General features: G+C 40.3%; 1 protein-coding gene, 1 pseudogene and 4 gene segments (V, D, J or C); 1 reads left to right on the forward strand and 5 right to left on the reverse strand.

Annotated features, from left to right (window-relative positions):
- Positions 1–15,864, reverse strand: part of LOC117072417 — a 293,342-nt gene that overhangs the window by 155,243 nt on the left and 122,235 nt on the right. Inside the window, 1 exon segment of the C gene segment in view lies at positions 13,859–13,863. Coding sequence covers positions 13,859–13,863 — 5 coding nt within the window.
- LOC117072418 overlaps positions 1–15,864 on the reverse strand; it is a 372,247-nt gene that overhangs the window by 145,760 nt on the left and 210,623 nt on the right.
- LOC117072419 (M1-specific T cell receptor beta chain-like) overlaps positions 1–15,864 on the reverse strand; it is a 339,687-nt gene that overhangs the window by 140,033 nt on the left and 183,790 nt on the right. The window lies entirely within an intron of this gene.
- LOC117072423 lies at positions 165–1,748 on the reverse strand. The segment is given in 2 exon segments: positions 165–1,369; positions 1,495–1,748. Coding segments are annotated over 2 exon segments (558 nt in total).
- On the reverse strand, positions 5,688–6,760 carry LOC117072422. The segment is given in 2 exon segments: positions 5,688–6,481; positions 6,578–6,760. Coding segments are annotated over 2 exon segments (552 nt in total).
- LOC117072434 overlaps positions 10,285–15,864 on the forward strand; it is a 55,544-nt pseudogene continuing 49,964 nt past the window's right edge. Inside the window, exons 1-2 of the transcript XR_004432793.1 lie at positions 10,285–10,339; positions 13,024–13,305. The product of XR_004432793.1 is annotated as a ferritin heavy chain-like (transcript). The remainder of the gene's footprint in view (positions 10,340–13,023; positions 13,306–15,864) is intronic.

The raw sequence follows: 15,864 nt of genomic DNA on the forward strand, positions 1-15,864 counted from the left end.
TTAGTAAATGTTAGCTGTCATTATATTATCATTAATATCATTAAAGCAAACAATTTGTAAAAGCTCTTTTGTAATAGATCTTGTCATGTTTTTCCAACATGATCTTTATTTATTGTGCAAAATTTTTACATTTTTAGATAGCCATGTAACTATATTTTCTGCTTTTTCTCAGAATACATTCTCATTGAGGGATTTTAATTATCAAGTAATTTGTAATTATATACTTTCATGTGACAATTTATGAGGTTGCAATATTTCTCACTCAGCATTTTGTTTATCTTCGTTAAGGGGAGCAGGATCTTCCATCTTCTTCTCTCCTGTAGTTTTTCTTATTGACTTTTGCTGGCGCTCTTATGCATCGTAATGACATTATTACTGTCTTCTATACAGATGGCTCCATGATCTTCATCTCCAAATGTACTCTATTTTCAGCATCTTTTCTTTATATATTTATGATTTCCATTTGGTCGTCACAATAGTACCTCCAGCTCCAGATATGAGCAGATTAATGTATGGTCTTCTTTTTTTTCCCTCTCCAATGTGGTTTTTCCTCTGAGAGATTTTTATCTTGGGACACCTGTGCTTTCATTCTCCCATTAATGAGGTAGTTGCTCCAGGTCTGGGCTAAAAACGTGGATTCCCCAGGAAGATTAAATCCTATAAAAATTAATCGAATGCCAGAGACTTGAGTTTATATGACATTGGGTCTCCATCATTCTTCACATATCACGTCTTATATTTCTAAGCCTCTGACTTAGATTAAAACAATGAAAAAAAGAAAGAAAAAACTCCTGTTCATCTTCTGAAAAGGATAGCATGGGTTCTAAATGTAATTCTGGGAAAATACCACCAACTGAATGTCAGGTGTGTATAACCACTTTTCCATTCTTGGCATAACTGTAAATGGTTTTTATTGGTTTGTGCTCAACTCTGTCTACAGATGAGATATTGACAGTCACAAACCCACTTCCTATTGTTGTGAGAGGTGGTGGGGGAGAAGTCCTAGAGAAAGCACCTGGAAGTGGGAAACAATGAGGTTTATGAACAAAGAGGAGGCAGCACTGTAGCTCTGTGTCTTTGCTGCTGGCACACAGGTACACAGCTTTATCCTCCAGGCCTGGTGAGCGGATGTCAAGAAAGCAGAAAGAAGTGTTCGGCCTCCTGGATTGGAAGTTATCAGGGGTGTCTGCTTCATTGTTAAAATCTTTGTCATAGTAGTGGAACAGCAGCTTTGGGGCCTGACTTGGCTTCTGCTGGTACCAGTACATGACCTTATGGTTCAGATTCTGAAAACAACTCAAGGTCACTGGCTTTCCCGACTGAGTAACCTGGTATCTTGGGTTCTGGATGACTATGACATCCCCATGACCTGTAGAGAAAGAAGACAAATTTGGAGTCAGAGTTAAGGAGAACAGTGTTACTGCTATGAATGAAAGGTGTAGACTAAGGACAAGATAGCTTTAGTCAAAGATTTCCTTTCTGCCCAGTGCTCACCTGTTCCAAGGAGACAAAGGGCCATCCAGTGTAGAAGCCCAGGACTCATGGCGGGAATACCACCTCATGCAGGAATGAAGCATCTGTCTGTCTCAGGCTCTGCTTCCTGGGTTGAGAGGCGGGAGTTTAGAGAGTCTCCAATCCCTGATAGGCAGATTCGCCTGTGATGACTGTTGCTGTTGACTTTACCAGGGCCAGGATTATTCCTTGTTGCAATGTGATACACAGCTTCCTACGTTGCAGGTACATGGGCTTGTCTGGAACAGGGATGGAACAGATATTTATTTTCTGTATCATTTGCTGCTTCTTTGAGACAGGTGTCCCCATATTTGCCCCATCCCTGTCTCTGTCCCATGTTCATCTGGTTCTCCTCCCTTTACCCCACTTTTCTCACATCCTAAAAAAGCAGCTCAGAGGTTTCTCCATAAAGATAGCATTTGCTAAAGTCTCACTCAAAAACCATTAAGATAATGCCTTTGCTTTTTGCTACTTACATTAAAGATGGATGAATGTGATTAGGTACTTAGTGTATTTACTATAGAAAAATTAATTTCTATTTACACCATGAAAATATATTTTAAAATATTGGTGCCTAGATTTAGGAAAACTGATTACATAATATTTGGAGTACGGAGATATATGTGGTAAGTAGGGTCTGTATCTGACCTAGTCCAGGAACTGTGCAAAATGATACTTGAGAAGAGGGGCCTTAGGCCTGTAATTATTGTAGGTGTCATCTAGAGCTTGACCACTCAGTGTGGTCATAGACTGGCAGCTTTGTCATCACTTGTACTCTCGTTCAAAATACAGGGAATCTTAGGCTCCAACCCTGACTGATTGGATTAGAATCCGCATTTTAACAAGGTCATAATTTACATGCACATTAAAGTTTGAGGAGCACTGGGCTAAGAGGATTTTGGAGATGGTGGAGAAATATATGCAAAGCAGGATGTTGAGGACACATTGTAAGAAATGATATTATGTAAGGATGATTCAGATACACTCAATTGCATGGTGGCCTTCCTAAGCATATCGTTTCTTTTTTGTCCTAAAGGAGACGATTAGAAGTTGACTATTAGAAGCTTTTGCTGGACTAGCTGCCATGAATCTGTACCTTTCACTGGTCTGACTAAGAGAAGAATAAGGATCATCCATTTCAAGTCTAAGGTGGCAATCCATGGTATTTTAGTGGTCTAGGAACCTACAGAAGACTCCCTATTATGAAGATACCAGTTCTTAAATTAATATATAGTTTTAATATGATTTCATTCAAAATATCAGATTGGATAAGGCTGACAATAATTTTAATAAACATGAAAATTTGAAACTGTATCATAAATGACATTTGTAGGCACAGTGTGGCAAACAGTAGGAAATACTCGATGCTAGAGGTGACTGTTTCCAAGGTTCCCATGGCCTGGGTCTTGCCTGACTTCCATCATGGTTGAGGAGATTATTACAGCAGCATGCCTGTTGTCCATTCATGGAACCCCATTGGTAAGCTCTGTCTACCATCACAGGGTGAGTCTGGTCCATCTGTGTAGCCAGCTTGGTCAGCATCGTATACATGTAGCCTCACCATCCTCACAGCACCCTGCTGAGCCCACTGCCAACACCACTTCAGGACAATGAGAGTGATGAGCACTGTGAAGCATTGAAAGGCTTTCAATTCCATCTTATCCAATCATATACTGTGTATTTATGACTGTAGACACTTACATCCAGACAGACATGTTCTCTTAGGGATTCTGTAGGAAATACCTCGTTAGTTCTTGCAATTTGTTCTGGGTGTGGCCTCATGTGGTGTCATGCCCAGGGGTTGCTTCAGAGTTGCCATCTCTCACCTGTCCAGGCTTAGGATGAACTTCCTGTCATAGGGTAATAATTAAGACAGAATCTTTACTGATGAAAGGAAAAACATAAAGGCCAAGGGCAGCGTGGGAGGAGAAGACCTGGGTCCTCCTATCATGTCATCCTCCTATCACGTCAAAGAGAGGTGTGCTGGGTACAGGAGTCCAGGCTGCTTAGCACTAGACATTCCAGGTTTGAAGTATCAGCTGTTTATAGGAGTTGCCATCCTTGACTTCTTCGTGTATACTTTAAATTGCAGCTTTTATCACTTCCTGGAAAGTCCAAAGACCTTAGAGCCCTTATCTTCATTTATTCTTTCCATCTTTTATGCCAGCATTCTTCATTATTCATAACTACTCTAAAAATAGCTATTAATTGGAACATGAAGATATATTTGAGGCTTAATCAGAATAAAAGTTGATGTTTTGGAGTGTGCTCGAAAGTTCTGGAGACCTAATGGACAACACAGTGACTATAATTAATGATTATTGTACACTCGAAATTTTCTGAGAGTAGATCATTCTCACCATACATACACAACACAAAAGTAACTTTGTGAGGTGATGGATATGTTAATTAGCTTGAGTGTGGCAATCATTTTGCAATGTATATGTATATCAAAACATCACCTTGTGTACCTTAAATATACACATTTTTTTTCTGTCAATCATACCTTAAGAAAGATTAACAAATAAAATAACATTATAAAAATTGTACATAAAGATACCACTTGAGCTAACAGAACTACAGAGCCACTGTCTGCCCATTACAGGATAGAACATTCGGTGTCTATAGTATGAAATGGCAAAGCACTGAATTAAACTTCTACTTCCTAGATTTTGGAGTTGAAGCAATGTACCCACCAAGAACTTGTTTTGTCTCATAGCTGCTATTTTTAAATATAATGGAGAGATTACAGAGTGGAAAAATAAATCAATAATTTAGTTACTTATGATGACCTTGGATTACATAACACAATAAAAGGAAAGGCACCTATTAGAGTTCTCTAGCTGAAATTTTGAACAAAAACTCATGTCCAATATGTGACTATGCTTTAGAAATCCATTTATCTTTGTTCTTGTCATACTAAAGGAGTTGATGGACAAGTTTCAAGCAAGATATGTGTTTGTGATGCCTGTGACAGAAACAATATACCTATTCATATTACATGTCCACATAGGAAGAGAGAGTACTGATTGTCTAAAAATTGGGTCTTGATTTTTAGAAAAGGAAAATAGGTTTTAAATCGCTTGAAAAAATAAAAATCCAAGCCCACTTGTAATATTTTCTCAGTATTCATTTGCATAATCAGTATTAGGATATGAGTTCAATAATAATTTGAGGTTCTAAATAACAATCAGACTGGGAAAATGAAACTTATTATTATAGTGAATTTCAGGATTGTTTGCAAAAATGTGGCTGAAACACGAGCAGAATATTGGAATCCAGATGTTAAAAGAAGGCAGTTGAACCAAGTAGAATGTGTTATACCATTAGGTCTCACTAGGAATTACATATTCCAGGCCAGGCATGGTGTCTCATACCTATAATCCCAGCACTTCGGGAGGCCAAGGCAGGAGGATCACTTGAGCCAAGAAGTTTGGGACCAGCCTGGGCAACACAGTGAGACCTGTCCCTACAAAAAATGCAAAAATTAGCTGGGTGTGGTCATGTACACCTATAGTCCCATCTACTAGGGAGGCTGAGGCAGGAGGACCGCTTGAGCCCAGGAAGTCGCGGCTGTGGTGAGCCATGATCACACTGCCATGGCACTCCAGCTGGGGTGACAGAATGAAACCCTGTCTCAAAAAGAACAAAAGGCTGGGCACGGTAGCTCACACCTGTAATCCTAGCACTTTGGGAGGCTGAGGCGGGTGGATCACTTGAGGTCAGGAGTTCAAGACCAGCCTGGCCAACATGGTGAAACATGGTCTCTGTTAATAATATAACAATTAGCCAGGTGTGGTGGCAGGTGCTGGTAATCCAAGCTACTCGGGAGGCTGATGCAGGAGAATCGCTTAAACCAAGGAGGCAGAAGTTGCAGTGAGCTGAGATTGTGCCATTGCACTCCAGCCTGGGCGACAGAGCAAGACTCTGTCTCAAAAAAAGAAAAAAAAAAAAATAGGAATATATATTCCTATTGTAGCAACTGGAAGTGATCTCTAAAAATGTTCTGTATCGACTGACGTGTATCTATTTATAGTGCTAACTGTATTTTTTAACATTACAAACCCAGACCCTATGTGGCCAGAAAATTAGCATTAACCTCTGATAATGGACTTGACTGTTCCACTCTAGAATAACATTGTTTTAAAGTGTTTGGAAATTTATAAATGCTAGACAAAAGCAACCTAAACTCATCACCACCATTACCAACGTCACCACTATCACCCTCACCAGGATCATCATTGAGCAACCTAAAAGCCTGTAGTAAATGCATTTTTATTCACTATTTTTATTTTCATCAGAAAGACTTGTTTATCTTACTATAAGAAGGGATATAAAGAAGGCCCCACAGTCAGAGTCACAAACCTTTCAGAGCAACAGGATAAACAAGAAGGCTGCTGTACTTTATAACCTGGGCAACATACACTTTAAAAAATAAAACCAGAAACACATAGATTGAGTTCTGTTTAAAGAACTTCAGAGATCCCCCAAACTACAAGTATTTCCATCCAAATCTTCTTGGAATACTCTTGTATTTCGTGAGTTAATTCTGGTTCTTTATCTCCCCTCCCTTGGGGGAGGAGGCACAGGGAAAGCCTTCCTTTTGGGTGGCTGTGAGTTGAGAGAAGGCTATGGTTTTGTACAGCAAGGACATGACTATGAAGCACTGTGTCTTGGCTGCTGGCACAGAAATAAACTCCAGAATCCTCCAGTTCTGCAGGCTGTACCTTCAGAGTAGAATATGTCCCTCCCGTCCTTTCAGCTGAGAATCGCTTGTTGAGCATACCGGACTCATCCTGCTTAGACGCTCTCATAAAGTATATCAGAAATTTTATTTCTTTTCCTATAACACGTTGATACCAATAAAGATAATCATGTCCAGAAATTGGGTCACATCTCAGAGTCACAGTCTGGCCCTTCTCTATTACCCTGTGGCTGGGGAACTGAGTAACTCCAGCTTCTATATGCTCTGTGGGAAGAGACAAAAACAGAATACATGACAACACATGGCATGAATAGACTGGGATAGGGTAGAGCACAGATATTTAAGTACCTGAAGACTCACTTGCTCCCAGGAGACAAAGGGACACTAAACTGAGAAGCCTAGAAACCATGGCAGGACCCAGGTAAATCACGTTTCCAGATGAAGGAGCTTGCAAGCATGAGAAAAAGGAAAGCAAATCTGTCTCTTGGCCCTGTAAGATGTGGCCTCCAGTGACAGCATGTTAGCCAATGTCCACAGCCTTAGGAGCTCCCTCTAGGGACAGGAAACATAGAAGACCTAGCCAGGAATCTCTGAAGATTGCCTCTAGAGGGGGAATGGAGAAAAACCGACGTCAATTAAAATCAACCTGTTTATGCATTTGACTAGATGTTAACCTTATATACCACTCATAGCTCCTGAGTCTGATGTCTAGATCCTACCTCATCCCATCTAGCCCTGTCTACCCTCATGTATCACATCCTCAAAGACTATGGGGCATTTCAACTTATGGTAGTTATTGTTGCTATTGCTAATGATCAATACTTACCTTCAAATTCTCTTTTCCCATTATCTCTCTAATGCACTCCAATCAAGTTTCCCACCCACCCCCACCATTCTCAAATAGCATGCTCAAAACATGAAAGATTATCCTCAACTTTGCTTCACCAACAGCCTTCCAGCTGAAAACCTTAGAGTGGTCCTCGAATATTCTTTTTCTATCCCACCCTATAGCCAATCCATTAGGAAATTCAGCTGGCTCTACCACCAAAATACACTCAGAATCCATCCATTTTTTTCATCACCTTCATTGCTAACCCTTGGGACAAAGCCATCATCATCTTTTTCCTGGATTACTGCGATAGATTCCTAACTGATCTCCCTGCTTTCATCTACTCTACTTCTGAATTAGCTCTCAAACTCAGCCCTCTAGAACATGCTAGATCATGTCACTCATCTCCGAATCATCTACCAGCTCCTAGTTTTATTTGGAATAAGAAAACAAAGCAACAAAGCACTTAAGGCCATCAAGGTCTTGTATGATCCATCCTGCCCCGTTAACTCTCTGACGTAAACTCTACCACTCCCTTCCTTAAATTTTCAGTAATATGGGCCTCCTCATTGATCCTAAAATATTTTTTAGGGCCTTTGCACTGGCTCCTTCCTCTGCCTGGAATGCTTTTCCCCCAGATACCTACATGTCTCTTTCTTTCATCTTGAAATCATTGCTCAAAGGTCACTACCTCATTGGGCCCTACTCTGAACAATATATTGTCATTTCAACGCTTCTTACTCTGACAGTCCTGATCTCCCTCATCTTAGTCTGCCTTTTCTTGTCTACATTGCAGGTATCACCTGCTAATACACTAAATGCTTTATTTATTTGTTTATCTCTGTCTCTCCCTCCCTGCAAAAATGTAAACATCAAGTAGGCATGAGTCTTTGTCTTTTTTCTTTTTAATATGTGCACTGAGAACATCATACAATGCCTAAAACTCTGAAGAGGAGATACTGTTGGAATAAAATCTTGAAAGGAGACTAGACTTTTCCAATAACTTATGGAAGGCATACCCCAGACAGGGGGACATTAAAGTCTCAAAATTATTTTCTTTCTTTGTAGTTTGAGATGGGTGTCAGATAAAAACATGAGAGCAAGTTTTGCAGAAAATATTATGAGGACATGAGTTTTTTGGCCTAGTCTCACGTTAACTGGACATATTGGAGTATATTAATTTTGAGTGGCTGCTATAAAAACTACCACAAAATTGCTGGCTTATAATGGCAGAGATATATTCTCACAGTTCTGGAAAAGTCCAAAATCAATGTCACTGGACCAAAATCCAGGTGTCATCAGGACCACATTCCCTCTAGAGGATATAGGAGAAGATTCATTCCTTGCCTCTGTTTCTAGTGGCTGCCTCACTCCTCGGCTTGTGGTCACATCACTCTAATCTCTTCCCCTATGGTCACATTGCCTTCTCTTCTCCATCTGTGTCTGATCTCCCGCTGGCTATCTCTTATAAGGATACATGTAATTGCATTAAGGGCCACCAGGCTCATCCAAAATAATCTCCTTATCTCCAGATCCTTAACTTCATCACATCTGTAAAGTCCGCTCTCGCCATCTAAGGTAACAGAGGCAGATCCCAGGGATTAGGATGTGGATGTCTTTGTGAGGAAGGGTATTATTCAGCCAGCCACACAATACAAAATCTGACTTTTGGAAATTCTCACAGGTATCATTTTCCTGCAATAGTAGTGCATCAACTTTAATCTTTTGTACATAAATCTGACATGGACATTTTCTTCAGAGTGGAGCCTCAATATTTGCCTCCTCATAAAAACTAGCTTTGGTGGAGTCTGTGTGGCTCAGCATGCTTGGGATTGTGCACAAAGGAGACTACAGAGGGAGCCCCTGTCTCAGAGAACCATCAGAGAAGCTCTAGTGATGGGCTTCTTAATAATGGGCTTCTGCTCAGCCTCCCTCACTACCCTTCCACTCCGCCATGTTTAGGATGCAGTGAAGCAGAGGTCAAGAAGAAGAAGAGGTTGAATTCTAGGTCTGTCTGAGAGCTTCGAGTCTGGGGAGTAAGGACAACTAACAGCAGCCTCACAAATTGGCTTGGTAGGGACTCAGGTGACCCAAAGCTGGAGAACTGATGTCCTGTAGCTATAACAATACTACTGTGACTTTACATCCTTCATCCAACACCCGCTGGTGCTAACATCACACAGACTGCGAATTTGACACTGGCACAGTTGTCAAATTCAGTTTTACTAAACTAAAGACAGTTCAGTTTTACTAAACTAAAAACTGTAATCAGATTTCCCCAGTTTTTCTAATAATGACCTTTTCCTGCCCTAGTACCTAATCCAGGATCCCATATTACATTTAGGTGTCATCTCTTCTTAGTGTTCTTCAATTTGTGACAGCCTCTTTCCTTGTTTTTAATGATATTGACATTTGAAGATTACTGGTCAGGTGTTTTGTAGAATGTCATTAAACTTGGATTTGTCTGATGCTTTCTCATTATTAGACAGGAAGTATAGATTTGGGAGAGGAATATTACAGATATGTAGTCACATGATAATATCACAACATTGCATCATAAGAGAATGCACATGAGGTTCACAAGACTTATTACGGGTCATGTTTATTAACTTTGGTCACTTGGTTACCATTTTTCTATTTCCCTTGTCTATTCATTAGAGGCAGGCCACTGAATCCAGGAGAGCGGAATCTAGGGGGATGAGTATAAAAGAATGTATGGGCATATGTTAAAACCACTGTCTTAATTAATATTTTGGGGACGATACTTTGCAACTGTACAAATGATCCATTTCTTCTTAAAGTTACACCCACTAATTTTAGCACTCGTCATTGGGTCTTATGTGTGGCAACTACTCACAGTGGTGTTGTCACAGTGACTTTTCTATTTCCTCTGTTTCTTCTACATATGCAATTTGGAATTCTTCAGTAAGAGATTGCCCTGTCTCACATTTTTTATTATTTATTTATTTAATCATTTCATTTTCAGTGTGAACTTACGGATTTTCTTTTACAAATTGTTCCAGCCTTAGTCATTGGGGAAGCTCTTTCAAATGGATTCCTCTCTCCTTTTCAGATGTGTCCCATCCTTTTTCTTTTCTTTTCTTTCTTTTTTTTTTTTTTTGAACACACCTTGTTACAACATTCTTGCATTTTTTACCTCAGGGTCCTAGAACCATCTTTCATTCTTTTAATTGGAGAACAATATTTGGCAACAAACATCTGGGCACTAGTGGTCTTCTAAGTGGACAGAACTATGAAATATATATATATACACCAACCCATTATTCACACAGGTATGTATTCATTTCTTTACCATTTTACCTATATGTTTAAAAACAATAAATTCATAATGATATCTCCAAACAGATATTCTTGTATGTTAGAAATGTTCTTCAGTTTTGCTCTGAGACTTGAGTTACTTGTAAACAGTTTGATATTTTGAAGTCTCGCCCACATAGACCAGGAGCCAAATTTAGTGAAGGGCTTGTTTTGCTTTAATACTGAGGCAAAAGTCATCTGAAACCTCTGCTGATTGACCCATGAATTATTCAGTTTCTCATTCTCACTGCTCTCTCTCTCTCTCTCTCTCTCTCTATATATATATATATATCACTATATATATATCACTATATATATATATATATCACTATATATATATATCTTTCAGTCGTTTGTGAGCTCCAGGCATTGTTTCCCCTAATCTTGTTGAGTGGCTCTTTCTCCAACCTTAGGGAATTTCGTCACACATGTACTGCTTACAGCACAGCTGAAAGGTAAAGAGAGACCCTAGGAAGGTCTCCAGGATTCTCTCTGTGCAGCAATCGCCTTTTCCATGCCCTGTCATGTGAAATCTAGCTGCTTTGATCTTGTATTTCCAACTCTGACTCTGAGCTCAGTGAGATCACCCAGCTCTGCCTGGATTCTGCTTTCTGGCCCACGGCCTGGAGACTCCCTCCAGGTATTAAGACAGTCATAGTTCTCAGCTTGGTTGTTTCCATCTCTCAGAGATCATTGTCTTCTGTTGCCTGACTTCCAATGTCTTGACAACCGTTGTTTCACATGTTGTGTGTATGTGTGTGCGGAGAGGGGCAGGGTTGGGGGTGGGGTGTTAGCTGTTTCAAGCAAGAAGTTAAATCTAATTCCTGTTAATCCATCTTGGTTGGAAGCAGAAGTTGACTCCAGAACCGTATTGAATTTCTTAATGCCAGGGTCCCCAAGGGTTTTAATGGTTATGGACCTTTTTGTCAGTTTTTGGGTGTATGATGTACATTCCATGCAGAGTATATTTCATTCCAAACACATGTGAGACACAGCCTGAAGATTCAGTTTTTCTCTCCTAACTTTTCCTTTTTATCTGTCACCCAAAGACCTGACCAAACATCCAGTTTCCAATTTCTGGATCTTTGGGATATAATACTTTTAGTTTATAAAGCCTGGGAGTATTTTGAAGCTCCAGGATTAAGGCAAACAATGTAATTTTGGCTCTTTTTTGTCATCTCTTTCAGAAGGACATTAAAATCCCAGCTCCAGCTCTGAGGTCTGTACTGCTCTGAAACCTTATAGGTCTTTATAATTTTAACTTCCCCTTAATACTCTGCCTACAGGTTCCTGCTTTTTTTTTTTTTTACATAGTAAATTTCTTTTTCTTTTTAGCTTGTCTGTATATTGTTTTATAGCAGTGGTGTTGTTTTAAATTTTGATGGTAAATAGTGTATCAAATTTAAAAAGGAAAAATTTTAAACAAAGACAAGGCTAATCATGTTCTTTCTGCTCTTTCTATATTTTCTCTCTCCAAATAACCAGCAAAATGTATCACAACTTTTTTTCTTCCTTACCCAAGCATATAAAACTATATGTAAACTTAACAGAGATATTTATTGATTTATTTTTTCTTAAATAATTTTATGTGCCATGGATTATTTTGCAAATATTTTCCCCTTGGAAGTTTGTCTTCATCATTCCTACAAGAGAATGGATAAATATGCCTATTCGGCATTCTTTTAACATTTTTGTACATATGAAGTGAAGTACACACACGCGTAAAAGTGATAGGATCATACATCCTGAGTGCCTAACTTTTTTTAGTGCTTCTATAATTGTCAAAAGTATAACTATAATTGAAAGATGAAACTGATGAACTCATTAAAAAGTAACATGTTCTTTTAATAGAAGAAAAGTATATAATTTTATATGCATAGAGGGATTTACAGATCTCAAGACACACTCTATAGTTATAATACCGTTTGACAAGGGTAAAGGACATTCTATGTCCTCTGTGTCATTGAAAGGGCCTACTCAGTGGCCCTTTCGGGTAAGAAAGGTCTCTTTCCAGGTAAGAAACAGAAAAAGAAAAGATGAGAGTTGAAGACATATGCAAGAATTTCACAATCATCTTAGAACACATAGTCTAAGTCGGATAATGAATATAGTACATGAGAATATATATGGTGCAATGTTTGCAGGAAAAGTCAATTAGTGGTCCTGATGGGGTTGAAGAATTGCTGCAGAAGTAGTACCAGACATGAAAAGAGAAGCCTGCATGAGACAATAGGAGGCTTGAGGAAGCTATTTGGGGGCAATTCAAATAATTTGTCATTGGAAGTCTAGAAAAAGAAAGTGGGGAAGAAGGTGAAGGAAATGATCATTTGAAGTGAGCAACTGAAACAACTGAGAAGCCAAGATTGATGTTGGAAGTCATCAAAGATGTTGAAAGTTTTAAGGAAGAAGAGAAAAGAAATGGCAGAAAAGTCATAACGAAAGCAGCAAAGGAGAGAAGCATTCACGTGCAATGGCTGCACAGTGTTAAGCTCACTCGATCACTTGAAAGCTCCAGTCTGTGACACTCACCCTCAAACCTGGTCTCAGGCACCCTTGTGAGAAGTATGTGAGGAATCCCAGGAACCATCACACCCACTGACTTCCTGCCAAAAGTTTCCTAATGTGATGCATCCTTGTGACCTGTTCTTGCCTTGCCTAGGGACATGTGGAACACCAAACCTACGTACTTCCTGTGCTGGGGGAGGAGCAAGAAAGGCTGCTGAGAGCTGCTGGGTACTGGAGGAGAAGAGAAAGCACCAGGGTTTCTGCACAGGGAGCAGGCGATTCTGCAGCACTGTGACCAAACCACTGGCACAAAGATACACAGCCGAGTCCCTGGGTTCTGAGGGCTGGATCTTCAGAGTGGCTAAAGATGCGTCAGGCATCTCTGCTGAGAATCGATCCTTGGGCATTCCTGAATCATCTAGGGAAGCCTTGTTGCGTAAGTAAACCAGCAACTCCAGTCCTTGCATCACGGTCTGTCTGTACCAGAAAACAGTATTGTGGCCTAAAATTGGCTGACATCTCATAGTTACTTCTTGTCCCATCTCTGTCACCTTGTGCCTTGGGGTCTGGGTGACTCCAGCATCTATGAGCTCTGTGAAAAGACATAGAATTTGGGGACAGAATAAGAAACATAATTGGAATAATAACTGGCAATATCCAAAAATGCAGGTGCTTTATTTGTGGGGACTCACCTTCTCCCAGGAGACAAAGGACCAGACAGCAGAGGAGCCTGGTGGCCATGGCAGGGCAGGGCAGGTGGAGCCTTCACCTAGATGAGACCCTCGTGGGCATGAATACTGGAGCTGAGGATTCTAGACCTTTCACCCAGAGTAAAAGGGGGACTGTCAGTGACATCACCATCTCTGTCCGTGCTCAAAGGACTTTCCTCCAAAGGTGAATGCTACAGAAGATTGAGTGAAATAAATTACAATTACTCTTTGATGTGGTTGGTTCACTCAAAGACTCTAAACACCCCCATTAGCTGTCACCCCTCCTAGCTGCAGTGCTTCCGTGGCATTGCACATCACATCACCCATTCTGCTTTCTCTGATGCATCACATATTAATCTGCCTGGTGCATATTGCCACTTAGGTGTGCCATCAGCACCTCAAATTCTGGACATCAATAAATTACTTGTGAAATATCAAGAATTTTGTTGTTCCCCTCACCGGCCATCCCTATATGCCAGACATGCAAAATCAAAATAATGTGTTGCTTAGTTAGAGATTTGTCCCAGATCCCTCCTGGAAGCATCTGGACTGCCATGCTCCTCATGCAGAGAACAAGGTGGCTGCCCTGGAAAGAGACAGAACTGCCTAATTTTATTCCCAGTGAGGGTTGGAGATGGATACTCTTGTGCTCTGTGACTCCCCCAGCCACAGCACAGTGTCTTCTGCATTTCTGGAGGACAAGGTGCCATTTCACTTCTCCAGGGTAAGGTTCAAAATTATGTTAATTATTTGGGCACAGGTGAAGATTGAGCAGGGGTAAGTGAGAGCTTTGACCTTCCTTGAAAATGACAATAGGCACTCTCCAGTTAAATGTGATCTTCCTCTTACTTCTAAAAAAGCACAAACACGTTCCTTTAATGATTAACACTTGAGTCTCTTGGTATAGTAAGTCAACCAATATCCACAAATAAATCCTTTCTGGTGAGGGGGTGAAACTCTAGAAAATGGTCTGCTTTTTAGAGTATAGATAGTAGTAAGATTTCTGTTCATAGAGTGGATGTGACACACTAGCTCCATGTCTCTGCTGTTGGCACAGAGATTTCTCCTCCGACACCCCAAACAGGGGAGTATGTCAAGTGACAGAGAAACATATGACTGTAAGGGTAAGAAGTTACAACAGTGATATTTTTGTAATGCTAGAGAATCAGCAGTAACCACTCCTTTCTGGTCCTGTGTTTATTTGTGTATGTGTGTGTGGTGATGGTGGGGGTAGGGGTCTTATGCTATCTCTGCAATCAAGTGTCTTCAGACTCCATAGCATCCTGAGATTTGTGGATGGAGAAGGCAGACCCTAGATATAGGGCTTAGGAAGGAAGATGAAAACACAAACATATAGAAAACACTTCCATTCAAGGCCACAATATTCTAGGACAGGGAATTTTTTAAAAAAACTGTTAGCATATCCAGGACTAACCTCTTTCAGGGTACAGAATCATGAAACAAAGAAACTGTGAGCATATAACAAGAAGAGCACATGAGTGAGGTATCTCCTTCCTCTATGCTCTGATCTTCAATGGAAAAAGAAATCAGAATTTGGGACACCATAGGCCCCGGTAATTTTTCTGATGATATTAACGTATTTGTCGGTTTATGAGGAATGAGGAGCCCTCTGACGTAGACCACAGTTATACTGTCCTTCTCAGGCCCTGACTTAAAGCCCACACCACATCAGCAGGATGGAATCAGGCTAGGTTTAAAGGAAAGCCCATTCCAACAGCTTCCCCCATGTTCCTGAAACAGTTGCTGTCTCAATTATCGGCATTAGCTTATGAAACAAGATTCTTCTATGCTTCTTTTAATGAAGGCCACTTATTTGAGCAGGAAGAGGCTTCCATGACTACACTGTCACAGAGATGACCCTGTCCCCTTTCACATAACATTAACATGTGGAGCATTACAGGGCAGGGTCCTTCTCTACCATAATATTGGCCACGATTGTTGCAGTCTATCTTTGTGCCCCCTACAAAAACATTTCTGTGTGTTAATGAGAGTTAGTTTGGAGGATAAAAGGAGATAGGAATCATGTGTACTGTTTTACTTCTCTTATATGCTTTTCTGACCCAAAAAAAACCCATAACTTTTTATTGTAATCTGAACTGCATTGTACTAGTGGTATATCAGTGGCTTCTTTGTCTGACAACCATCCTGAACGTGTGTAAAATCCCAACCTCACTATTGGTCTTAGCCCATTTGCACAAGTTTAGAAATCTTTGGGTCTTCCCTTCTCTTTCCAGTGCTTTCTCAGTGCTCAACAGGTAGGGCTC

The sequence above is a fragment of the Trachypithecus francoisi genome, unplaced genomic scaffold, assembly GCF_009764315.1.
Source record: "Trachypithecus francoisi isolate TF-2019V2 unplaced genomic scaffold, Tfra_2.0 Lachesis_group4, whole genome shotgun sequence".
In the NCBI taxonomy this organism is placed as follows: Eukaryota; Metazoa; Chordata; class Mammalia; order Primates; family Cercopithecidae; genus Trachypithecus; species Trachypithecus francoisi.